Below are 26,315 nucleotides of genomic sequence, written 5' to 3'. Positions count from 1 at the left end.
AAGGTTTGTTGAAAGTAACTTCCACCAAATAGAACCTATTACAAAGGTACTACAGAGTGTCAAATAACCACATAGATGTAAAATAGAGATGCAGACACAGATATAAAATCCAATGGTTAAACCAAATTGAGAAATGCTTGCCAGTTTGATAGGACTTCTAAAACTTGACATAAATGTTGGCTGAGGGATACAAGATGTTATGAGATGAGTGAGATGCTTGGCCTAGAACCACAGGCTCTCTCCTCTTTACAGCAGAAAATCCATAAGGAAGTCAAATCTGAAAGAACCAGGTACCGTTGAATGGCATACTCAGCCATCCTTCCCCATTCCTGGGCCAGCTGTGGTGAGTGCAGCCAGTCGTTCAGCAACATCCATCATCCATCCTCCAGGCCATGGCTACAATTTACTTCCAGGCTCCCTGTCATTATGTAGATTAGGTAAATCACTGCCACTCTCACCTTAAGCCTCCCCGCCAGCATGGTAATCATCCATTCCCAACCACGGCAAGGACAGCCGTGACCCTGGGAACGCAGAGCAGGGGTCGGGAAGAAACCTGGATCCCTGAATACCTCATGGAGCAGTCACCAGCCTGGAACATCCTCCTTGATGGGTTTGCAAGAGAGAAACACTCCTTGGTTCCTCAAGCTACAATACTGCAGTCTCAGGTCACAGCATCGTTACCTACCCTCGTCAGGAACCGTTCATGCTCATCAAGACATGAGAACAAAACTGCATTGGCACAGTCACACTCGACACAGACCACCTGCTGCTCACATTCATCGTATTAACACCTAAAAGCCACCGTGGTGGATATCCTGGATGTGGACACTCGGCGGCTTTTTGCTGGAGACGCGCTTTGTGCATTTATCGCACGACCATCTTGGCGTCAGGAGGGGCTGTGCAGGTGGCAGCTGTGCACGTCACAGGGAGTCTCACTCGCTGGACTCTCAGCCAGCTCCCACTATCAGTGCCCGCAGAGTCCTCTCCTCCGGGAGCACGTGCTTGGACGCCACAGTGGCCTGTGGATCCACACAACAGCACTGTGTGCCCCAGGAGCTTAGAAAGTAACACTGTATCAATGCCTCCACAGGTGAGGCCGGGGGCAGAAGCCAACCTCAAGCAGTTACGGTCCTCCGTGGGGCTGGCGTCCAGGCAGGAAGGCGGCTCAGCGGCTCTCCTCTCACTGTGAAACTTCCTAGGTCCCCACATGAACAGAACCCTAAATAACACGCAACAAACAACAGGAACGAGAATACGACCAGCAGCTTCCGAGATGAGCAAGCTGGACTGATCATGAGACACCTGACGGTGATGGTGCCAGAGCCCCTCCCAGTAACCTGTGAGGACAGCGCTGCCAGCATCTCCCTAAAACCAGCCCAAGTCAAGTTAGACTTGAGGCTTTCCAGGAGTGGGTAGATCCATTCAATCCCACAGTCTGAACCTTCCAGGCCGTGTCTCATGGCCCTCATCTCACATATGGGAACCCGGACGCTGCACCATAAACGCAGCCCCAAGCCCTCGTTCCTTCTTCAACACCACACACCAGTACAGTGAACGCTTAGGATCTGGGCATTCACATAAAATACTGCTTAACTAAAACTTCTGATTTAGAACATGTTGAATTCCTACTCACAGAGCTGAAAGTGTTCTGTCCTAGGAGGCGGTAGCTGTAACTAAGCATGAGAGAAGAAGGGATCAGAGTGGTGCCAAGTATTAAATATTCCTCTAAATCTATTCACCAGGTCGCCATGCTATTGTCACCTGCTTCATTTTCTGTCCTAAAAAGACAAAATAGTTACTTTTCAAAATAGACAACCTGTTTTACTGATGCTTAGCTATAAAGTAGCGAGCTACATATCCAAAAGGGAGATATGGGAAAACAGAAAATGTCCACAAGCGATCGGGTGAGGGGGCAGCTGCAGCAGCACCTGGCTCTGTTGCGTTGTGAGCCAGCCACGTGGGCTGGACAGCTCACTTAGCCACTGAAATTACATCGTCTAAGATTTTGTTGCAGTTACTTTGACAAATTCTCCCTCCTGCTATGAAGAGTAAGGTTTGGGGGTTTTTTGGTGTGTATTTTTGAGTCAGAGTCTCGCTATATCACCCAGGCCGGAGTGCAGTATTACAATCATGGCTCATCGCGGCCTTGACCTTCTGCCTCAAGCAATCCTCCCGCCTCAGCCTTCCAAGCAGCTGGGACCCAAAGGCGAGTTTGATTTCTTTGCTAACGAATTCCTAATTCACCTCGCAGTGGGCCTGTCAAGGCCATATGCCCGGACATCCACCTTGCCGACCGTCCATGTGGTCTCTAAGGTGGATGCACTCCGGTTGCCTGGGCTCTGCACGCGATACTGAGTCTCCAAGTCTGCCGCTGTATAAGGGACTGACAGCCCCAAGCGTCTCGACGCGCCACCTTGAGCCGGGCTTTATTCCACAGGGCGACTCTGCTTCCCGTGATGAGATGCAGCACGTGAGCACAGATCAAAGGGTATCAGCAACTAACCCATTCCCCTGGTACTAAGCAGAGGACCAAGAGTTTAGTTCCTTACTTATTTGCTACGGGCTTGATTCAAAACAGCTTTCTGGAATCCTGGGGACAAACACCTCTAACTGGTGAGAATTCTGGCTTTAGTAACGGAAGGATCACCTAAAGCCCATTTTGTAACTGCTGTTCTCATCAGAATTTGAGGCCAAAGGGAAAAATAAAAGGGGGGCTAAGATCGTGACACCCCAGTTTGCACAAGGCCAACCAGCCTGCTTGAGGGGGTAAAAGGAATAGGATTTTTAAACTGCTGAGTTTTAAAAACGTGGCTGTAGGCTGGGCGCACTGGCTCACGTCTATAAGCCCAGCACTTTGGGAGGCCGAGGTGGGAGGATTGCTTGAGGCCAGGAGTTCAAGACTGGCTTGAGTAACACAGCAATACCCTATCTCTTTAAAACGAAAAAAAAAAAGTTATTAAAGTAGTAATAAAAAGGTTAATACAATAAATTACTATGTCAACATTGCACCCCCTGCTGTCAGACGAGGTGCAATCTCTGTGGCTGTGAGGTCCGGAGAGAAATGTAACCGGCATCATAGGGAAGGTGGACCCCAAAGCCCCACAACATTACTCCTGTACAGTGTGTTAACCAGCATGAAGTCTCCTCCACAATCAGAAGCCTGTTTTGGAGGAACGCTGCCCACTGGACCTGGGTGGACTCCAGATGCCGGTCGACCAGACAGCCCCACCCTGGGACCCTGCCGGCAGCCCCGACTGGACAGAATGGCCTCATGAGTGTCCTTTCCTGCCACAGGCTGCAGACCCTGAGCCAGTCCTGGCTGTGACTGAGGCTGCGCATAAACGTCTGCGCCCAACAGCTCACCTTTGTACATGACACGCCCAGTCCACCTCATTTCAAATGTTACGCTCGCCCCAAGGCGAACATGGATGTTACAGGTTAACTCACTGCATGTGTGCTAGACTTTCCCTGTAAGTGTTCAGACATTGTACGAACCGGATGAACAAACCCCACTTTCCCTGTAAACGTTCAGACATTCCTTGAGCCCGATGAACACACACAGCCAACAAACCCCGGAACGTGTAATGCCGCGGCCTCCTCCCCTCCTGAGGGGCGTGTGCTTACAGCTCCCCCAAGACCACATTTCCCAAAGCACAGAGTGTTACTCTGAAAATAAAACCTCCTTTTTCCTTCCTCTGTACATCTCGTGGTCGTGTTAACAACTATTGCTACAAATGCAGAGAAACGGGGTATCATCCGTGCTGGTCACCGAATTCCTAGCACCAAAGCTTCAAGGCCCCCCAGTCTGAAGGAAGCTTCTATCACCCTAAAGCCAACTCTGGAGACGAAGGCCAAGCCGGGGAAATGCTGTGTCTCTGCAAATCCACGCCACGGGGCCCTCTGCAGTTGTGTGTAAGGAACTCTTGGTCTGTCCTGGGGTTTGGGGAAATCAGGATGCAAGCAGATTCCGTACGCTCTGCCACGGGACCGTGAAGTCTGTGGAACCTCAGAGGAACACGGAGACAAACGGTGGCACGATTCTCACAGGCCGAGCCTCGATGGGCGCCCGTGTCAAGAACACAGACACGCCGGGAGGGGCAGCCGATGCAGGCAAAGCCTGCAACTCCAGCAAGCAACAGCGTCTGAGTGTGGGGGTCTCTGGCCAGGCTCCACCACAACTGCCATATTCTGTGACAAAATTTTAAAAATAGGTTTTAACTAGTTATAACTCTAACTTGTTTTACACATAAACAGAACACAGGGTACTAACAGGCTCCAAAATACTTTGCCTAGAACCAAGTCTAGAATGCAGATGGATGCTGCTCCGAGTGTGAGGAGTCCCCTTGTAGTGCCATAAATCCTAGATCTAGGTGACTAAGCGCTCTTCCTAAACCAGATGGCACCATGAGGCTCTGAGGGCACCCTCTATCCCCAGGCCTGTCCATCAGCCCCTGCAGAAGCTTCTAGAGTAAGAGCCTGTGGATTTGTATTGGACGGATGTAAACCAGGCAAAGTCACAGGGGCTCGTCCTAGAAGCCTATCCATTTACCCACTCATGCCGTGGAGAGCCCTGCCCCCAACTCCACACCCGCAATCACGCTCAACCACAAGAACTGGCTTCTAGGCCCTCAAGCTACTCCCTCTCGACCCCGGACAGACGCTTCTCAAACCATGAGACCCACAGTAGTCTTAACAGGTGGTCCCAGCAGAACTGGCCACTGCATGAATTGATATTTTGTGTGTGTGGGGGGGTGGTTGTTCTTCTGTCACTCAGGCACAGTGCACCATAAGTACAGTGGTGCTATCATGGTTCACTGCAGCCTCAACCTGCCAGGCTTGGGTCATCCTCCAGCCTTAGCTTCCCGAGTAGCTGGGACCACAGGTGTACATCACCTGTCCTATTTAATTTTTTGTAGAGTCAGGGTCTTGCTATGTTCCCCAGGCTGGTCTTGAATTCCTGGGCTCAAAAGTGAACTGCCCAACTCAGCCTCCCAAGGTGCTGGGATGACAGGTGTGAGCCACTATGCCCAGCCTAGAATTGGTTTTTCTTAAACCTGAGTTTGACACATGAACCCGACTTACATAGATATCAGCACACTCTCACAACTCGAGAGTTTTCCTGAATCTCGATTCTGTCCATTCAAGGTCAATATCTAAGAAAGGGTGAGAACTGACCCTCCCTCAGTGAAGCCTAAGAGCAAATGCAGCAGCATCTCAGTGTATGAGGAGACAAAGTAAGAAGGGTGGAAAATACACACTGAAATCCTAGTGCTAGAATCATAATCACCAACACTTTAAGAGGGAATCTGCTTTCCAAAATATGTAGCTGCTGGATTAACTTCAAAGTCACCAGATTCCACAGGCAGTAGCTCACAGGGGCACAGCTTTCTAAGGCCGCACAGCCCGGGACAGCGTAACACCTCAGGGCAAAGCAAACTAAACAAAGGCTTGGTTCTCTCAAGGACGAAGGTGCTCAAGTGTTTCCAAATAGATTCTTCTTCTAAGTAAGTTAGATGCCTCCTACAACACTGTTTAGAGTGCCAGTGTATTCAGAAACATGAAGTTGAAAATACATCTCAGGACCCCAAAATCACTAAGGTAAAGGGACGTCAAGGTGAGGAAGAGCTTAGACCAAACCTGCCTCCCATGCTCTTCCTAACAGAGACAGCTACTGGGGGTGGGGGGAAAAGCCACGTACCTCTCTCACAACCGATCCACAAGGAAATTCCTCATGGACAGAGGACAGAACTCAAAGTCACCATCTGCACACGGAGATAAATGCGGATCTGACTGCTTCCTCTGGAAAGATGCACCAGAAATGCATTTGTCTGATCTACCTGTGACCTGGAAATCCCTCCCCGCTTCGAGCCGTCCATCCTTCCTAGACTGAACCAACGTACGTCTCACATGTATTGTTGTCTCACGTCTCCCTAAAATGTGTAAGACCAAGTTGTGCCCCAAACACCTTGGACACATGTCCAGGACCTCCTGAGGCTGCCGCAGTGTGTCCTCAAGCCCTCCTAAGGCTGTGTCTATAACCTTGGGAAAATGAACTCTCTATGGATCGAGGACTGTCGCAGAGATCCTTCTGGTTTACAGGAAGCATTCTCTCCTGCGAGTATATCAATGAAATCATGTGGAATTACAAAATGCCACTTTAGTAAAAGCCAAAGGAATTAGGGTTCTATGTGCTTCAAAAAAAAAAAGTAACGTTCTATTTGTCAATGGACCATGAAGCCCACACCCCCTTTTGCAGTGAAGATGTCAAACGGGACGAGAGGCCCATCCTGCGGATGCTACCCTCTGACCCCACTTCCCAGAGTCCAGTTTCCTGCTGCTCAGGGAACAGCAACCCCAGCTTCACGAGGCTCAGGCCTCCAAACCCAACTCCCACCCATGCTGGAGAATCACCCCAGGGACTAGCGAACTGGCAGGTGCAACTCTCACCTCATCCCCTTAAAGGGGAAAAGGCACCTTCCCGATCCTCTTCCTGCTGGTGGGAACAGGGGCAGGAGCTGGAGGGTCAGGAGTCGGGCGGCAGAACGGAAGCAGCCTGGGTCCCTGCTAGTCAGAGTTGGCAAATGCCAACCATCCCCGACATTCACTTTGCAAATAAATCCTTCTCTTTTGTCAGGTCCCTGGTTATAAGTTTGCACCCATAACTTAAAAAGAAAAAAAAAAAACCTCAGGTAAAAAATCGGTGTTTGGCTGACGGTATTTCAATTATCTTGGGGCCTTGGGTCAAATGACGGCAAAACAGGAAACTGAACGCTGTTATTCAGAAAACTACCTTCCAGCGCCGTCTACCCTCCCAGGCTGTCACCTTATGGTTGTTTGTCTGCTAGATGATTAACAATAACTGCTCTGAAAACCTAGGTGTACAGAACAGACAAGAAGTCAGCTCGGGTTGAGGGGAAGCAGGATAAGACCCCCTTCCCGCAGGATGGTGGAAGAGGAGGAACCTTCAGCACCTGGGTTTTCAGGATGCTGGATCTCTGAGAGCATCTCTCACAGCTCAAGTACAGCCAGACCCTCCTCTGACACAGCCTGCTCAGACGAAGGTGGCACCTGCCCTAGAGACCCACAGCCCTGTGCGGGGCTCAGCTGGAGCTGAACTTTCCTCCCTTGGTAAGAGTCAGGGCCAGGGGTGGGGAGAGGAGAGAAGCAGCAGGCCTGAGAGGCACTGTGGAAACTCCATGCCGCGCTAACTCTCATCTGATGTGCTCCGGCCAAAGCCACGCTTCTCGGAGGGAGTTTCCCTTCACACATCCGGAAATCATCAACATCTAGTCTCCCCACAGAACAGATCCTTCCCCAGGAGGCAGATGCTTGGCTGTAACACGGGGTAATGAGGGGGGCGCCTTCGTGCCCATTCTGTAGTGTTTCCTGTTACCTATTTTACTTTAAGCTACAAATGATTCCCGTTTACACGGGACACAGTGACACAGACAGCAAAACACATGAGATTCAGTGTGATCCCACACCCGTCACTGCTGACCTCAAGTGCTTTGTTCGTTTTGCTTCTAGAGTTTGTACTCTCTCCCGGGGTTCCAGGCCTGTGGATTCAACCAACCATAGATCAAGACTTTTTTTTAATGTGTTTGTACTAAGCATTCAGACTTTATTATTCATTAAACAACTACTCGCATGGCATGTGCATGGTATAGCTGTTACGAGCAACCCTGACATGACTGTCTGCAGGAGGATGTGCATATGTCATATGCAAACACGATGCCATTTTATTGCAGGGACCTGAGTGCCCACAGACCTTGGATTCCATAGGCAGTCCTGCAGCCCACCCCCATGGGCACTGTGGAATGGCTATAATAGAAAATATAGAGGTTTTAACCAGTTATATACTAAATCTAATTGTTAAGAAATTACCGTGTATCACTTGTATTATTTGGAAGTCCTTCCTGGCCCAGAGACTTGACATGTTCTTATCTTTTTGTCCAGGGATCTAGCCATTCCAGTAAGCTTATTGAACACAAATCAATTTTACAATTAAATTCTTACAGGAATCACACTCAATCTGTAAGCTGCTTTGGTTTTTAAAGTGAAATAACCAATAGTTTTGCAAACCAGCTATATCATAGAATAGGATAAAGCAGCCCCATGACATGCAAAAACATGGGGTTTCAAAGCTAACCAGTATAAAACACGTTACAAACCCCTAAATATGAAAACGTTTTACACCACAACAGATATTCCAGAAAAAAACAGGATGTTCAAAAAAGCCCTTTGCAGAAAAGCACTTTCCCCTTCATTTTTCACACGGTTTCCAGAAGCTTGTGTTTGGCGATGACCATGAACCAGAAGTAGCGTCCGCTGCAACTACTGCCACCACAACACAGAATATTAAGGCATTAAAAAAAAGGACACAGCATATTTCCTATTGTTGAGAACAGGTAGAGTGTTATAAAAATGAGAGTGTTCTAAAGTCAACAATGTTCAAATTCTAGGTCTCCCGCAGACACTAGACGGTAACCGCCAAAGCTTATGTACTTGGCAACGTTCAAGGAGACCAAGTTCAGAGCTGTCACAATGCAGCACCATCCTCACGCGATTATCTCAGGCGGGTTTGAGGGCAAGTGCCCCCGTCACAGTGGGAAAGCTGCCCAGCCCAGCATTTCCTGAGATCACAGACCTTCACCTTCCCACGTCTTCAATAGTTCCTTTACACCGGGAACCAGACAGCAAAACCTAAAACACTTCCTCAAATCTCAAGACAGTCTTTAGAGCTCTTTTCCTTGCCCCTTCTCTAACTGAAAAAGCCTATTTTGTAAGCAACCTGTAGTGCTTACCAGAGCTGGGGCGGAAGGAGAGCTGGTGTTGGGTAGACCGAGTTTCAAGCGTGGGGAGACCAGGAAGTTCTGGAGATGGATGGCGGTGATCGTGGCACCACAGTGTGAACACACTTAATGCCTCCAAACCATACACTTAAAAATAGAGTGCTATGTAATTTTACCGCAATCAATACACTGAGAAAACTCATCTATAATTACTGTCATTTCCAATATCTTGCACCCTGTAAGTTGCATTTGCTTTTGAAAATCCTCAGAGCAATCTTGAAAGACTAATACCCTAATCATCTCTGAAACGCAGGCAAAGTCGTTCAAGGGTTTGGTTATAGGAAAGTAGCTGGAAAGCAAAGCGCCCGTTAGACATGGCAGCCGTGGTAGCACAAACACATGGTAGGAAGATGGTGGTCATGCTACACACAGATGGGAAGGGTGTGGGGAGCCACAGCACCGGATACTCGGGAGGCACCTGGGCAGGAGCTGGGAATGTACCAAACGCGTTCGATCATGCAACATTCACGGACCGTGAGTCCAGCCACCGCCACTGACATCCACTGTGGCCGCGGTGTCCTCTGTCACAGAGATACACACCCTGCCAAGGATAGTGTACAGATTAAACGTCAAAGCACAGACATGCTCAGGTCCCGCTGTTCACATAGAAGCAAACACAACACATTTCCCAGACCCCAGCAGCATGACTCTCCACCTGACTGCAACCCGGTCCCATTTATTCTCGAACCCATCTCTCCCGGACCCCACAGCATGACTCTCCACCTGACTGCACCCCATCCTGTGCATCCTTGCATCTGTGTCTCGGCCCTCACTCACTCCCTCACTTCCTCGTTGGGTCAGGAACCAAAAGTCCACTGTGTCCCTGGTGCACTGAGCTTTGTCAGGGGCCTCTGGGCCGCATGCTGGGACACGCAACGAGGAACTCCCAGTGCACACGTTGGTCTCCTGCAAGACGCTTGGCTCTTATGTGCGGGAGCCGGGAGCCGGCACCCACCCCTACAATTGACTGCACTCTTAGAAAAGTCACAGAAGGCCCCTCACCAACCCAGCAGCACCCTGAGGCCACATCCCACTTGCCTGCTGGCTCCTGAGCCTCCCACCCTGTGATGACTCGCTCCTTCAGTTCCCCGCCTTGAATCCACTGGTTCCTCTCCTCATGGGCCTCTTTCCTGTCGTCTTCCTGTCATTTTCCTGTCAGCAAGCACATTTCCTGTCATTTCCCTGAAATGACATATTTCCTGTCATTTTCCTGTCAGCAAGCACATGTATCCAGCCTGACCTTGCTGATGTGCTCCAGCTGGCTCTGGACGTGAACCGCGCTGCTGCGGCTTTCCATCAGTGTGACATCTGCGAGTTACCTCCTGGGAAATGCCAGGTGATGGTAACATCAACCAAGAGGCACCGCTGAGAAGCAGAACGCATGGTGCGGTGCCCAGAACGTCACGTCCTTGAACAGACGCTCCGTGTCTTCTCCTCTTCTGCCAGAGCTTCACTGTAGGAAGGCGGCCATTCTTCCAGTGCTGCTACTTCCAACACCGGGGAAAGCAAGCTTCAGAAATGAACGGTGTCAAAGAGGCAGGACCCACCAGCAGGGCTGCTAGCGGCCGGACGACCGCAGCCCCAGCATTCCCCAGCCACCATGGCTGACAGCCCAGGCTCCAGAAATGCACAGCTTCAACCTTAGGAGAAAAAACCCTCCCAAGCCAACTATTATTTTCAACAATGGGATTGGGGAGTGGGGCGTTCTAACCCTGCCTCTCTCAACAGCACAGATCATCAGATCCCAGTTCTTATAGGATTGGGGAGTGTGGGGGGGTGGTTCTAATCCTGCCCCCCTTCATAAAAAAGAACTGGGATCTGATGATCTGTGCTAGGTCAGTACTTTGCTTCCGCCACATGCAGTCATCCTCAGCACCAGGAAAAGTCAGAAGCATTGAGTGATGATACCAATACCAACACGTGCGGTTCTGACAGCTCCGGTAACTCGCTGCACAGATACAACACAACAGCAGTGAGATCCACGGACATCAGCAGTCTTCCCAACGACTGTGTTCCTGAATCTTCTGCGATCGGAATAACGGTCTTCTTTGCCAGGGCTGAGCCATGCTTCCCTGTTGCCTGTCCTCTGCCTTCACCAGCTTCGTGCACGTTTCCGGGCAAGTGTTTGTGCAGGTGCTATCACTTATTTCCACAGCGAGAATATACACAGACACCATACAGAAATGGGCAACCCCATTAGGAGCTGTGCAGAGAGATCTAACTCATCAGATGTGCCAAATTTCTGTTGCCATAGAAATTTAACTAAACTAACGTTGCTATGACCTCATCTCTTACTGTGCCACTAAAGATCATCCGGGTAAGAGGAGTGTGCCTCTGCATAGCATTCAGCTCACGTTTACATGTCGGTTTTCCCTGAATATGGTTCTGTGAGATAGAAATCAGTAAGATGGGGTGTAACATCTAGTGTAGGATCGTTGTGTCTCCTAGGCTCACACACTTCCTTTAAGATCCTCAGAATATGAAGTTTAACTCTGTCGACGTGAGTTACATAGTAACTTCTTTTGGATACTGTCTCTTTCACCATCTAAATATCAACACCAAAGAAGTTCTTGAGTTCCTTTTTAAATTGAAAGGAATTTACAAACCATAAAAGCCCCAATATTAAAGGTTACAATTCAGTCTTTTTAGCACATTCTCAAAGCTGCACATCAACCACTAGTATGTAATTCTGGGACTTTTTCACCATGGGCCAAAGAAACCTTGAACCCATTAAGAGTCAGCACCTGCTCCTTCCTTCCGCCAGCACCTGGCAATCGCCAGCCGACTTCCGTTTCTCTGGATTTGCCCATTCTGGACATCTGTTGTGAGAAGAATTGTACAGTGCATGACCTTTGGCGTGACCTTCGGTGCTGACATCTTTCACGTCCAAGGTGAGTGGAATCTCACAGTGAGTGACCTGTTGACAGACACCTGGACTGTTTCTACTACTACACATAATGCTGCTATGAAGATTCTTGCATAAGATTTTTTTTTTTTTGTAAAAATGTTTTCAATTTTCTTGGGCATATGCCTAGGAGTGAAATTCCTGGGTCGTATGGTGATTTCATGCATAACTTTTCTGAGGAACTGCCAGACTTTTCCAAATCAACTGTACCATTTTACTTCCCTTCCCACTAGCAATATATCAAGATTTCAGTTTTCCCAAATTCACCACCAAGTCACTGTCCAATACTGGGATTTTACCCATCCAGTTGTTGTGAAGTGGTATCTCAGTGGTTTTGATTTCCATTTCTAAGATGACGAATTCTGCTCAACATCTCATGTTTTTGTTTTTTTTGTTTGTTTGTTTGTTTTTTGAGACGGAGTCTCGCTCTGTCGCCCAGCCTGGAGTGCAGTGGCCGGATCTCGGCTCACTGCAACCTCCGCCTCCCGGGTTTACGCCATTCTCCTGCCTCAGCCTCCCGAGTAGCTGGGACTACAGACGCTCGCCACCTCGCCCGGCTATTTTTTTGTATTTTTTTTACTAGAGACGGGGTTTCACCGGGTTAGCCAGGATGGTCTCGATCTCCTGACCTCGTGATCCGCCCGTCTCGGCCTCCCAAAGTGCTGGGATTACAGGCTTGAGCCACCGCGCCCGGCCCTCATTTGCTTTTTAAGGCATTTATATGTCTTTCTCTGGAGAATGTCTATTCAAATCCTTTTTCCATTTTTAAATTGGATTTTTATTAAGAGCTTTAAAATATATTCTTGATATCAGGTCCTTATCGTGATAATGTATCCTGTTCTGTGGGTTGTCTTTTTACTTTAATAGTATCCTCTGAAATGAACATTTTTAATTTTGATACCGTCTTTTTCCCTTCAGTTGCTTGTTATAGCTTTAGACGTCTCAGCCAAGGAAACATTGCCTAATCCAACCTAACAGTTTCTCGAGGATTCTCCCCTGAAGGTGTTATGGGCTGAACTGTCCCATTCCCCCCCCCCCCAAGATTCCCATGTTAAAGTCACAACCCCAAAAACTTAAAATGTCACTGTATTTAGATACAGGGCCTTAGCGTGGTAATTTAGGTCCCATAAGATCTCAAGAGTAGGCCCTGATCCAGAATGACTGGTGTTCTTTTAAGATAATTTAGACACAGTCCTTAGTGCTCCATGCACATAAGAGAAACCTGTGAAGACACAGAGAAGACGCCATCTACACAGCATGGGGTGAGGCCCCAGAGAATCCAACCCTGCCCGCACCTTGATCCCAGGCTTCCAGTCTCCAGGAAAAATGAAACAAGATGCTATTGTCTAAGTCAAACGGTCTGTGGTGTCCGTTATAGTACCCAGCAGACTGACAGAATGGGTCTCAGTCAGCTCCTTACGTTGGATTCATGTTGAGCTTTGCTTGTACGGTGAGGAAGGGTCCAGTCCATCCTTTTCCATGTGGATACCCAAGTTGTCCCGGCACCATTGAGTTGTGAAAGGCAAAAAGTAAAGCAACCCTTACCGTCCTTTCTCCATCAACAGATTAGAAGATACACTGAAGAATCGTGGACAATTTTGTCAGTTTAAGCCAGTGGTTTTCAAACTTTTGGGTCTCAGGAACACTTTGCACTTTATTAAAGAGCACAAAAAAGCTTTCTCATCAAGCCGGGAGTGGTGGCTGCTCATGCCTGTAATCCCAGCATTTTGGGAGGCAGAGGCAGGTGGATCACTTGAGGTCAGGAGTTCGAGACCGGCCTGGCCAACATGGTGAAACCCCGTCTCTACTAAAATACAAAAATTAGCCTGGCATGGTGCCGAACACCTGTAGTACCAGCTACTAGGGAGGCTGAGGCGGGAGAATAGCTTGAACTCAGGAGGCAGAGGTTGAAGTGAGCTGAGGTCACACCACCGCACTCCGGCCTGCGTGGCAGAGCAAGACTCCGTCTCAAAAAAAAAAAAAAAAAAAAAACATAATTTAGTTTCTTTTACAAGGATAAAGTCATTACATCTTAACACAGTCTTAAAGAAGAAACCATTTTCCAAAATAAGCAGCAGCGTGGCAACAGTTTGTGCTGCTGTGAAAACACCTAACATCTCTGCACCTCAGACAGCAGGATTCTCATGCCTGCATCTGCGTTCAGTGGGCTGCAGAGCCATGGCTGAAGTTTATGAAGAAAGTCCGACCCCATACTGATATACAATTAGGAAGCAGTATTTTCATTGTGTTTTCAGATCATTTTAGGTATTCTCTGCTGCCAAATGTAACAAGTGGCACTTCCGTACAGGCTGTCTGCAACACAGTCTGTGCTCTGGTCGACGGGCCTTTCTGCCCCAATTCCTTCTAAGTCGACTGGTCCGTCTTGCACTTGAATGGCTTTTACCAGCACACGATTTTGTAATCACACATTGGTTAGAAAATACTGGTTCAGAGTTATGAGCGGCTTCCACGTTTCATTATATGTCCAAAAAAAAAAAAAAAAAAAAAAAACCCCACATCAGTATCACCATCGATCACATGAGAAAGTGGTGGACACAAGATTTTTATGTTTTAATATTCGCTGGAAAGCTCAAATGTCTATCATTGGGAAAAATGTAAGGTACTTTCCTTGAGATGAAAGTCATTTTGTTCATTTTTCAGGCCACACCTGCAAATACCTCCATCTGAAGTGGCATCTTTTGTAAGTCATTCTTTATATAAAGGCGGCCGTTAGTGGAAGAAGTGGTTCTGCAGGTTCATAGTTCAGAGGCACCAGTGCTCTCCCAAGAGATAACCATAAAATCCACAGAAGACGCACCTGTGCACACTTCCTGTTTCTCACTCAGAACATTCCAGAAGGAACCCTGAATCCCAATGCCACAGCGGGACTGAAGTTTGCTCTCACCCACACAATAAACCCAGGGAGCTCCCCCAGCCCCCACCCCGCGGCCACAGCCTTGGTCCTCTATCTGGTCTAGGGGGGCTCCTGCAGCTCCAGCCTAACAAGGAACAGAAGGCACCTACATGTCACAAAGCCCTCCCAAGGCCCAGCGAGCACTTCTGCTTATGTGCCAGCCAAGTGCGTTTGACAATTCTACAGCCAGCTGTACGGCAGGTAGCGAGGTACCCAGCAAATACTCAGGGCTCACGTTACTAAGGAAGGTGCACAGCGAGGTACCCAGCAAGTACTCAAGGCTCACATTATGGAGGAGGAAACCAGGCAGATAGTGAGGTACCCAGCAGGGTTCACGTTACCCAGGAGGAAAGGAGGGTAGAGACAAGGGGGCTAGAACAGTCTGTCATAAGCTTTAGCATTTACAAGGCTCGCTGAAGATTATCTGATTTGATCGTCACAACAGCTCACAAGATAGGCAGAGGCAAGACTATTTTCACTTCATAAAAAGAGATCCCGAGAACTGATGATGACCACGTGCTCTTCCCACAGGCTCCCAGAAATCCTCCTCAAATCATCTCTCAGTTGTATACATGTGATAATATCTCAGTCACGTCCCCTCTCTGCAGGGGAATTTTACTGCCGCCCTGTTGTTCCTTCGCACCCCTGCCCTCTCCTGCATTTCAGCCATGCCCACCATCCATGGGGAGTCTGCACCACCCCACCCCCGCTGCTGCTGATGGCTTGGGTCACGCTTACCTTTCATTTCCACCTACAGGGACCTGTTCTTCCTTCAAATGCAGCTCAAACTCACTCATTGTGTGAAGCCTTTCTGTCATGTGTAAAATCAGTCTGTGGAATGCTTCATTTAGGAGGTGCTTATGTTGCCTCATTGGCTGTGATCAGGACCAAATTCTGAGCAAACCAGGTGGTCCCCTCTCCCCATCTCTGCTCCAGTGCACTCAAAACAAGGATTCCTGGAAGCATCTTTTTAGTCCAATTCATGCATGAGTCTGCCCCACACACTGCAGAAAAGCCCTGGTGGTCGGTGGTCAGGGCTCAGGGCCCCCCAGGTAGGTAAGGAGAGCTTAGTGCCCTCTCTGGAGTTGTCGCTCAGAGACCCGCGGCTGGAAGGGAAGAAACTTGCATCCTGTGAAACATCTAGGCCCCGAGACCCACTCAGGAGTGGAAAACGGGGAAGGAGCCTTGAACAGACCCTCGGGAGGGCAGACAGTGGGAGCCACGGAGGCCACCAGGAAGGAGGGAGGCAGGCAGTGAGGCCACAGGTGATGTGGCCGGGAGGGAGGTGTTGTGACCAGAGGTGAGGTGGTGGGCGGATGACACGGCGCGGTATGGGGAGGAGATGTGGCCAGGGGCAATGTGGCCAGGGAAGAAGACACAGCTGGAAGGAAGTGACAAGAGGGGTCTCCAGGCCCCAGACTGTGCCTGATTTATAGATGACATTTTACTTAAGATGTTATATCTAACTTTAAAGAAAAGTAGCAATTTCGACCATTGTGTACATTTAAAGCACGGTACAAATTGAGCACATTTCCCAAACCAAAGAACCGGGCATTGAAGAAAAAATTCATTTAAGATCAGAAATAAAGAGATCCTACAGCTCTTCCAGTCCAATCCCCACCCTAACGTGAATGGGGGGAAAAGGAAGTAGATTCTAGTCAGTCAGCATTAAAGGCAAAACCGATCCACTTTACTTTCTAGACAGAAAACAAGAAGCTCATCAAGGAATCCCTACAAACAGTAGCTTTAGTAGTTCCCGAAATGCAAAATTCACCTACAAAGTAAATCATCTGCTAAGTGTGTATAGAGTAATTTTTTTCATTATTGCCTTCCTGATCTGCAGGGGCTTTTTTAGACCTTGTTTCCCCTTAATTGCCTCCAACACCCAGGAAATTTAAACCCCACAAGTAAACTGCGTCTCGATTCATGCCCAGCGTCCTTTGGAGCAGACAGTCCGTTGCTCTAAGACGTTCTTGTCACCTAAGCACCGAGTACAGCCTGAGAACGCACAACACGCACTCACACAAACTCAGACAGTCAACAGGTGAGATACGGCACATGAGGAGGAAGACAAGATAAATGAGCTTCACTGACACCCCAGATCCGACAAGAAATGACACACGCAGCCTGCTCTGGTGCAGGTGACTCCTGGAAAACAGCCAAGGACAGCATTTGGAGAAGCAGCACCGCAGGCCAGGAGGGTCTGGGGGCTTAAGAAGGGAGGGGCGCCCCGACCAGGTACTGGGGGATTCAGAAGGGAGGGGTGCCCCGACTTCAGAGGGGATTGGTGCCCCGATCACTTCCTGGGGGCTTCAGAGGCAAGGGGTACCCTGACCACGTGCTGGGACTTCAGACGAGAAGGCACCCCGACCGGGTCCTGGGGGCAGCAGGACAAGCCCAGGGTTCCGTCGTCACTTTTCACTCCCTACTCCCGAATCTCGCCCTGAAGTTGCAGCCAGTCCAGGTATTCATTTACCCATAAAATTAAGTATCTGTGAGTAACACAAGTCACTAATCCACACAGATCTGAGTCTACAGATACCTCCCAGAGACGCCACCATCCCTTCTGGTAGAAGAACAGCCCAGGGGCCCACGCTGCTAGGAAGGGAGACTGTCTCCAGCCTGACGCTGCAGAGTCCTCAACACAAAGTCTACCTTCTGGAACCATGCCGTCTCCTACAGAGGCAACTAGGGGCATGTAGGGTTTTTTAAAATCTTTTTTTTTTCTTAAGACAGAGTCTCCCTCTGTCACCCAGGCTGGAGTGCAGTGGCTCGATCTCGGCTTGCTGCAACCTCTGCCTCTCGAGTTCAAGTGATTCTTCTGCCTCGGCCTCCCGAGTAGCTGGAATTACAGGCGCCTGTCACCGCGCCTGACTATTTTATTTATATTTTTAAGTACAGATGGGATTTCACCTTGTTGGCCAGGCTGGTCTTGAACACCTGACCTCACATGATCCACCCGCCTCGACCTCCCAAACTGCTGGGAATACACGCATGAGCCACGGTGCCCGGCCCATAGAGCTATTTAAATTTGACTAAAATTAAATAAAATTAGAAGTTCTCATTTACACTTCAAGCATTCAGTTACCCACAGGCGGCCACTGACCAGAGGCTGGTAGAGATGTCACACTCCACACTGCAGAAGGATCTAGGGACGAAATGGCTCTAAGATCATCTCAGAATCTTTATGTTGAAGCTACTGAAGTTTTACTCTGATTATTATAGACATCAGCATTCTCCCACTTAAAAATGTCAGTGTTATTGCAATGATCAGATCTGTGACTTCCCATCAGCTCTTCTCTTCCTGGATAGATAACTGTAGAGCATCTGCACTCTGCCTCCACACTAAGGGGTAGTAGAAGGCTCCGTGTAAAATCAGGGGGAGAAAAAAAATGAATCCCTAGTCCGCCTCTCCCCCTATGATTTTGTGAAACTCCTCTTAATATGCAGAATAACTGCCAGAGTTGCAATAAAGAAGCATCCGTTGACCAGGAAGCAGCAGGGAAGCAAGAGGAGGGAGATGCAAAGACCCTCCGTTCCCTCTGGGACCCCAGGCCCAGCCAGGACTGAGAAGGGCCGCACAGCCCGGCAGACCCGCACACCTGATGCGAACCATACACACGGCTTCCCTGGGCCTCGGTCCCCTGCTCTGCCCTCACTGGCCACTGTGGCTCTGGGTAGAGGCAGCTCCCTGAGCCCCAACACCCACAGCCAGTCCCCTCCTTGCAGGTCTCAGCTGTGCTCTCACTGCCTCCCTGACGCTTCTCATCATCCGCGTACCGTGTCCACTCTACCCCACAGCCCTTGCTACCGCCCACCCCACCACGGAGCCTAGCACACAGCAGGTGCCCAAGACGCCCCAGTGGGCGGGCATGCCAGGGTAGGGCTTGGAGTTCCAAGGGCCTCGTCCTGCATAACACCACAAACGCCACGGAGGCTGTGGAAGGGGTCCAGGTTTCAGGCCTGTACTCAGCTTCTCCTGGCCCCCGAGGCCAAGAACCTAGCAAGGGAGCGCAGCCGGAAGCAGGGTCCCAAACCCCCTTCATGCTCCTCAAGAGGAAGGGGGCTTCGGGGCACAACCCCACGAGCGTCTTCCTCCTGCCAGGCTGCCTGTCACAGCCCCGACACCTTCACAGCAGGGAAACCCACTCCTGTGAGGAGAAAACCACCAAGTACAACAGGAGCCACGTCCCCCGCAGCGTCTGCTGAGCCCAATAGCGACAGCAGCAGCCGGGCCCCCACTCAGCACACACCGACTCCGAACCCGCCACGCACACCACAAGGCCGACCATCTTGAAGCTCAGCTTCCACTCGTCAGGGCCCTCTTCCAGGAGAGCTCGGCATGTCTATCTTCCCTGGGCTCACAGAAAGGAGTGGGACCCAACCCCGAGTGTGCACAAAGTTAAGCTCCCACTAGCTGTGCAGACAACCTCCCTAGCCCTGGACTGAGAAGGGGCCAAGCGCAAACAGCCATATTTTGCCCGCACAGGTACGGAATTCAGTCAGCTCTCTCAATGAAGTCGTGACAGGTCAACTCCAGGCTCCTCAGTGCTCTGGGGTTCACCTCGGGCCACTGCACCTTTGAAACGTGGCTGTGGACTCCTCTAGGGTGCTCACTTTCACGGCCCATTTCATTCAGACACTGCAGGCCCCTACCGTGGTGTCACTACCCAGGACACCCCTGCTGGCATCCTCTGAGATGCTGCTGCAGCTGCTGTGATCTGAGAACAGCCATGCACAGGCATCAAAGGGAGGAATTCTCAAGTCTCCTCCAGGGGCAGTGACTACAGCTTTGAAAGACGTTGCACTGAATCCTGGGTGAGCCTGGCTTGGTCCGCAATCTAATCCGGGTTGCTGGGGAGACACACTCTGTTGTAATTGACAGAGGCTGTGGGTGGCAGCTCTACCAAGACTGATAATTGCAACTAGTCTGAGATTTACTATCCATACTTTCTATTTGATGTTTCAAAGGAAAGCATCGTGAAGTTCCAGTAGCAAGGAATTTTCTACAATCTATCACATTAAGATACAGCAGAAATGTAGCTAAAATGTTCATAGGGTCTATGCAGAGGAAGAGACGGGTCTATTTCAGGAAAAGTGCTTGCTGGCTTTTTAGAAACATAGTGAAATCCCTGACAAGTAAAAGGTTGTTTATACTTTTTCTTTGGAACAGAGGGAAAGTTCTTTCTTATTATTTGAATACATTAACTATATTTAAGTGTTCTGGTAGACTGAGTATTAAATATTCAAAAGGAAGTAATTCTGTTCGGTCTATTTCATTCTTTAAATGTAGCTTTCAAAAACTGACAAATACCTGGCCGGGTGCAGTGGCTCACGCCTGTAATCCCAGCACTTTGGGAGGCCGAGGCTGGTGGATCACGAGGTCAGGAGATTGAGACCATCCTGGCTAACACGGTGAAGCCCTGACTCTACTAAAAACGCAAAAAAATTAGCCTGGTGTTTTGGCGGACACCTGTGGCCCCAGCTACTCGAGAGACTGAGGCAGGAGAATGGCGTGAACCTGGGAGGTGGAGCTTGCACTGAGCCGAGATCACACCACTGCACTCCAGCCTGGGCGACAGAGCAAGACTCCATCTCAAAAAAGAAAAAATAAATAAAAAGTGGAAAACACCCCATATCTGCCCTGGCTCCGGCCATCTCCATGGAGTGGACAGAGCTTGAGAAAAGCTCACTGTGGAGGCGTAGAAGGCCAGGCCGGGCCGGGCCGGGCCTTTGCTCAGCAGATGAGCAAGAGGGTCAGCCACCCTAGTGAAGAAGCCCATGTTTGCTATGTTACTGATGATACCCACATAAATTTCTATTTGCCTCCCACACAGACCTGGGATCTATGTTTGAGCAAGCGACTCATACCAACAGTCCCTCCATGCCATCATTTCCCTGACCTCCCCAAGAAAAGCCAGGCCAGGCAGCGTCCCCACACGGGCACTGGGGCCCAGGAAGATCCTGGTCCTGCCCCTCTTCTCTCTCGTCCCTGCAGCACCCTGGCTTGCTGTGGAAGCCCAGCAGTGCTGGCTGAACCCACGTTCACCTGGGGCATTCAGAAGAAGCCTCTGTGCAGAAATCAACTGGGAAGGAGGGCTGTGTGTGCTGGTGCTGGCAGGTCACTCCAATGGATTTGCAGAACTCAGTTTTCAACACAGGTGCGCCACCAAGTCCCTCAAGCCCTTTGTGAGCCTAGAGCCACAGAGCCATTTGCGGCATTCTCACAATCTCTAACAACCCTGCACAGAGGCCCTGTTTTTCCAAAGGACCATAAAATTTTCCGTGTAGACAAAGTTTGACATAATGAAATAAAGTGAAGTCACCACTTCTATTTTCTATTAATCCATTCATTCAAACAAGTATCTCTTGAGTATGTGCATCGAATACTGTGGAATTAGGATTTAGTCCATGCCTTCAAGAAATATACATCACAGAAGAAAAGGTATAGCTTGTAACTAACAGTGCTGAACAGGCAAGAAATAAACATCATAGAAGGAAAGGTAGAGCTTGTAAGTAACGTCATAGAAGGAAAGGTGTAGCTTATAACTAACAGTGGTGAACAGGACAGAATTTCACAGGCTCATCAGGAGCCACCGAGGAGGAAGCCATGATTCACATCCACCTGCAGTAGATAAATGTTTCCCGGAGAAAGTAACTTTTCTACAGTGATATCTGCTCCTTATTGTTTAATCCTGCTCGATAGGGCATTAAATTACCACTTTATGTGCTGCTTATATAAAATACATCATTGTCAGGGGAGGTTATAAAATAATACTTCACACAAGCTTGGGCTGTGAATGGTGTGAGGCAATGGGACGATGTGTTCCCGTGTTCTCGAGACGCAGAAGGGTCAAGACCCTGCTTCCCTTCTCCTCCCCACCGCCCTGTTCCCAGATGAGGGGTGGAGGCAATGCCGCCGGGCAGTCCTAGAGCTGGCTCCAGGGCCAGGACAGCACGCCCAGACTCTCTGTGCCCCATGTGACAAATACAGACTGTGGGGCAATCACCAATTTACCTGGCAGTGGGGAGAGTCCTTCGTCAAAAGCCTGTGCTTCCAGGAGCCAGGACAAAGCAGGAGCCCCTAGGAAAACAGTTCCAGGTGCTCCTGAAACCTGGGCAGAGTCACAGTCTGGCAGGAAGCACCAGTGATGCAGGTGTGCCCAAGACTGGGAGGATGGCCAGATGCCTGGAGACCAGACCGGCCTGCAGGAGATGACCACCTCTCTCTGGTTCGTTAGAGACAGACAGTCTGGGCTTCACTTTTGTATGTGGAGTCTCACAGTACAGAAATATCACAAAGGGATTAGACTTCGTATACCCCATTTTTTTAAATTAAAAAAACACAATTATTTCAACTAATTCTAAATCCAACAAAGAAAAATAAATAAGTATATAAACGCATACATCCAAAATGTAAGCCACAATCTCTTTACCCATAGGAGACCCAAAATTTAGTTTACCTTTTCTTCAGTATTATCACTTTTTTTTTAAGCCATTACTGAGGTGTCTCCTCACCGCCCCATGAGGAGGTTCATGGGCTCTTCAGGGCTCTTTGCTGTTTCATCGTTTTTTAGATTTAAGGGCAGGATCATTTTCCCACACTTGCTTGCTTCCCTGATCACCAATTTTTCACAAGGACATCATTGTGCCTCAGAAAACCTAGTAACTGAACTTCATTCAAAGTGAAAACGATAGGGACATGTTGGCTGCTATGACAGCATCCTCAGTCACCGAATCTCCCTGGGGGACCCGACACACCCCCAAACTCCTTGGAACTCCAGCATGCAGGTATCGCTGTGGCGGACAGGACTGACCTACCCTGGGGGGGCATGAAAGCAAAGAGAAGAGAAAGCAGGTGACTCATTTAGGAAACTTCGGTGATTCTCTCGAGTCACGTTTCTCAAGGTGTCAGGGGAGAGCCACATGCAGGGAACCTCCTTGGCCTGGCAGGTGGCAGACTCCTGGGACCCTCCTCAGACACGTTAATCAGAGAATCTAAAGGCGGGTAGACTCTGAAAAGTATCTGTAAAGGAAGGACTTAGCTCTGCTGTGACCCCACTACACATGGGGTCACGCAGGATGCTGCTTCCGGCGTCCAGTCTCCATTTCACTCTCCTGGGAGGAACACCCATCAAGTCACAGAGCACGGTCTTCAGCGAACACCTTCCTGCGCGACCTCCACTGTCTCCCAGCCCTGCAGGAGTAGCCGCCGAGTAGGGGAAACAAGTCTTTGCTCCTGACCCGGCCACCTTGACGCTGGGCATAAGACCAGCACTGCTACGTCTCTGGGGAAAGGAGCGGCCCTGGGCAGGAATGCACTTGGCAGCCCCGGGGAGTGGCCAGGTGTGGACGACCAGGCCTCTGCCCGCAGACACGTCAGCACGGCATCCTGGAGCAGAACTTCCAGCCCAGCTGAGCCTACAGATGGCTGCAGCCCTGGACAGCATCTTCACAGTGACCCGGGGGACTGGGCCAGAGCCGCTCAGCAGGGCTGCCCTGAATTTCCAACCTGAAAAAGCTGTACAGTCGTACGTGTATGTTGCCTTAAGCCCCTAGGTTTTGGGGTCACTTGTCACACAGCGACAGACAGTGGATGTGCACGGACTCCCAAGGCCACGATGGCCTCTGCCGGCCTCACCCGGGCTGTCTCATCTGTTCCCGTGACATCACGTTTCTCAGAGCCAAAGGCTGCCAGGGCCCCCTCTTTTCTTCACGACGTCGTTACAAGCTCACGATACAAACTGAAAATACCCAATATGTAAAATACAACGTATGACGCAATACAGGGTGAACGCGCAGGCACATACACAGGAGAAACAGGCGCATGCGCGAAACAGGTGTATGAACACAGGAACAGGTGTACATGCATGAAAGAGGTGAACGTGTGAAGGTGCACACGCATCAAACACGTGTGCATATACACATGAAAGCACCAGACATGAAGGGCTGTCTTTGGGAGCCTGGTTTTTAGACATCTCCCTCACCCTTTTACATCTGCACGATCACAAACACAGCACACCACACTACTGAGGGGAAGCCCCAGCTTCTCATGGGGGCACATGAGGCTTTTTATTTATGCCACAGGTTGCATCACTACATCCTAGAACTGCAAGGCCCCCCACTGCCAGGACTGAGTCAGGTACACCCTGTGCTCCAAGGACCAGGCCGCCTGCCAGCCCATATGGACCTGCCCCTCAGATGGTGCAGCTGCTTCTAAAACAGAGGCTCAGCCCTACCCAGAGACCTGCAGTACCTGTTATTAAATCAAGACTTGGCTGTGGGTAAACGTGAAGATTTTTATTAAACATGACTCTGCAACATTCAAAGGACCATAACTGAATGCTCCTTTCACAGCCACGGCGTGTCCAGACTCTCATGGAGAAGGCCAGGGCGTGGGAACCCACGGAGCCCCGACAAAGCAGACTCGGAGCTGAGTGGCGCAGTTAGCACCGATTTTGTTTGACACTTGCCTTTTATATTCAGAATAAAATAAAAAACAAGACGCAAAAATAGCTCACATTCTATTTCAATTCTCTATTTTTGTAGTAACTGGGCCCCTTTCCCTCTGCTTTCCCAGCCAAGCGATAAATAGGCCCAGCTGGGATTTGTCAAAGTCTGGACCTCTGTTGTAGAGTAAGTGAGGAAGGTAGGGAGGGGAGCAGGAGTGGTGAGGAAGATTGGGGGATAGGGAGGGACAGAGGAAAGGAGAGAGAGAGAGAAACCCCCGAGGACTGGAGGCAGGAGGGATGCTCCCTGGCAGCCTCAGGTTCCCCATTCCAAGGTAACTGAGCTGGCATCACGCACGCGGTACCGTCATATGACTTGGCTGACACACGCCAGAATGACAACAAAATGCTTGAGGAGAAGACTAAGCACCAGCATCTTCAGATTAAGGTAGTGTCCCGGTTTCACGCTTGCCTTGTATGACATTGTATAAATTGTAAAGATAACACATTTTCTTACCAGCCACGCTGTTCCCCAAATACTAACTATAACAAAGATCAGACAGCATCTGAGTACTGAGCGTGTGTTAAGCCCGGTGAGGTAGGCATCATTTACTTTGCTAGAGAAAGAAACAGGCTCTGAGAGAAACTTCCTGAAGCCAGGCAGCTGTCTCCAAACCCACCTCGTGCCTCCTGACCCTGAAGGTGGAGGACCCAAGTCATTCACGTCAATAATTTACCTACATGCATGTCAGATTGAGATTCAGCCCCCAGATCTAATCATCTCTATGCAGGAATGTGTCAGGAAGGTATACAATTCTATGAATTCGACCTGGGGGAACAAAGGCAGGCACCCTGGACACAGATGTAGGGCGGAGATGGGCGCCCAGCGCAGGAGCATGTCCAGCCCTGCCCAGTCACACAGCCACCCTGCCATGCCAGTGCAGGAGCCGCCACCGCGTCTCGGGGAAAAGCAGCTTCTCCTGCACAGGAATCTACCCCTGAAAGTGTGCTCCTGAGAAGGTGTGGACCAACATCTCAGAAATTAGACACCGTGTAACACGCTTATCTATACAGGCTGCCTATGTCAGGGAATCACCAATAATTCCCATCTCGCCATCAATTATTTCTGGTAAATACTGGTTATTCTAAGTTAACTGAGGCAACACAAGAACAATATAATGGAAATGTCAGAGTCAATCAGCTCCATCTGCTGAAGAGCTGGGACTAATGATGAAACCTAAGGAATCCTGGAGAACGCAGCAGGATCCCAGACCCCGCGGACCACCCCAGCCTCCTTCCACAGGAGAGTTAGTCGTGGGGCCAAGGAACGGCTTTCCAAGGAATCTCAGAGGATCTCAAGGTCGTGAAAGTTTAATGGGAATTGAATATTTGCATCTGAGTCACACGAGCACATTAAAAGTAAAATTTCCTCTTTCCACTAGAATTATGAGCTTGCGGCGGCGACACTGGCTGTATCTCATGCTCGTGAGATGTTTGGGCACAGCCGTGCATCTCTGGTGAATCATTTATAATAATAGGAAAGAAGTGCTTGGGCCCTCGATCCAGGACCACAGACCCCACCAACGCTGGGAGGAGCACCAAGGAAACTCAGGGGCAAGCCCCACCCAAGCTCGGCATGTCCTACCCCACGCAGTCGACATCAGCCACAGGGATCTTTTGTTTTTTGTTCAGGAAGGAACATATTAAAAAGCCCGGGGCCCAGGGCCTGGACTCCTCAAAGCTCTCCACAGAGCCGGGTTAATTGGCACCTTCCGTCATGTTAAAATCAACTATATATGGCTGCTGAGGGCATCTCAGAGCAGGTGCAACGCTGAGCTTTCTTGCTGTCTGGGGAAAGCAGGAATTCCAGGCCTCTGCCTTCCTACCTCCCCAGAGGCTCTAGCCCAGATGAGCTCAACTTCTCCCAGGTGAGGAGCACAGAAAAGCTTCCCACATGCCCCTCAGGTCACACACGAGCGGTGCAGACCCTTGCACCTTGGCACGAGCCCTCCCAGAGGCAGAAGCCCAGCCCTGTGGCCCCGGCCTGGCAGGAGGCAGCTGCTGGGGCCCCTGCTCAGGGTTCAGCACAGCGAGGTCCAGCCACAGCAGGTGAGACATCCACCATCCGGCCATTCATCTTTAACCTAAAACAGACACAGGAATTTGGCAAGGGGTTCCTTCCCCTGACAAACCCA

General features: G+C 49.8%; 1 protein-coding gene and 1 long non-coding RNA gene across 4 annotated transcripts in view; one reads left to right on the top strand and one right to left on the bottom strand.

Annotated features, from left to right (window-relative positions):
- LOC139361166 (disco-interacting protein 2 homolog C-like) overlaps positions 1-2,936 on the top strand; it is a 74,144-nt gene extending 71,208 nt beyond the window's left edge. The window contains exon 4 of the mRNA XM_071089642.1: positions 1,091-2,936. Coding sequence (XP_070945743.1) covers positions 1,091-1,227 — 137 coding nt within the window. The 3' untranslated portion in view covers positions 1,228-2,936. The remainder of the gene's footprint in view (positions 1-1,090) is intronic.
- The window catches only part of LOC139361167 (uncharacterized), a 205,484-nt gene that overhangs the window by 67,080 nt on the left and 112,089 nt on the right, over positions 1-26,315 (bottom strand). The window lies entirely within an intron of this gene.

Source organism: Macaca nemestrina (assembly GCF_043159975.1).
Source record: "Macaca nemestrina isolate mMacNem1 chromosome 13 unlocalized genomic scaffold, mMacNem.hap1 SUPER_13_unloc_1, whole genome shotgun sequence".
NCBI classification, from domain to species: domain Eukaryota; kingdom Metazoa; phylum Chordata; class Mammalia; order Primates; family Cercopithecidae; genus Macaca; species Macaca nemestrina.
This window is presented reverse-complemented; position numbering and strand designations above follow the sequence as displayed.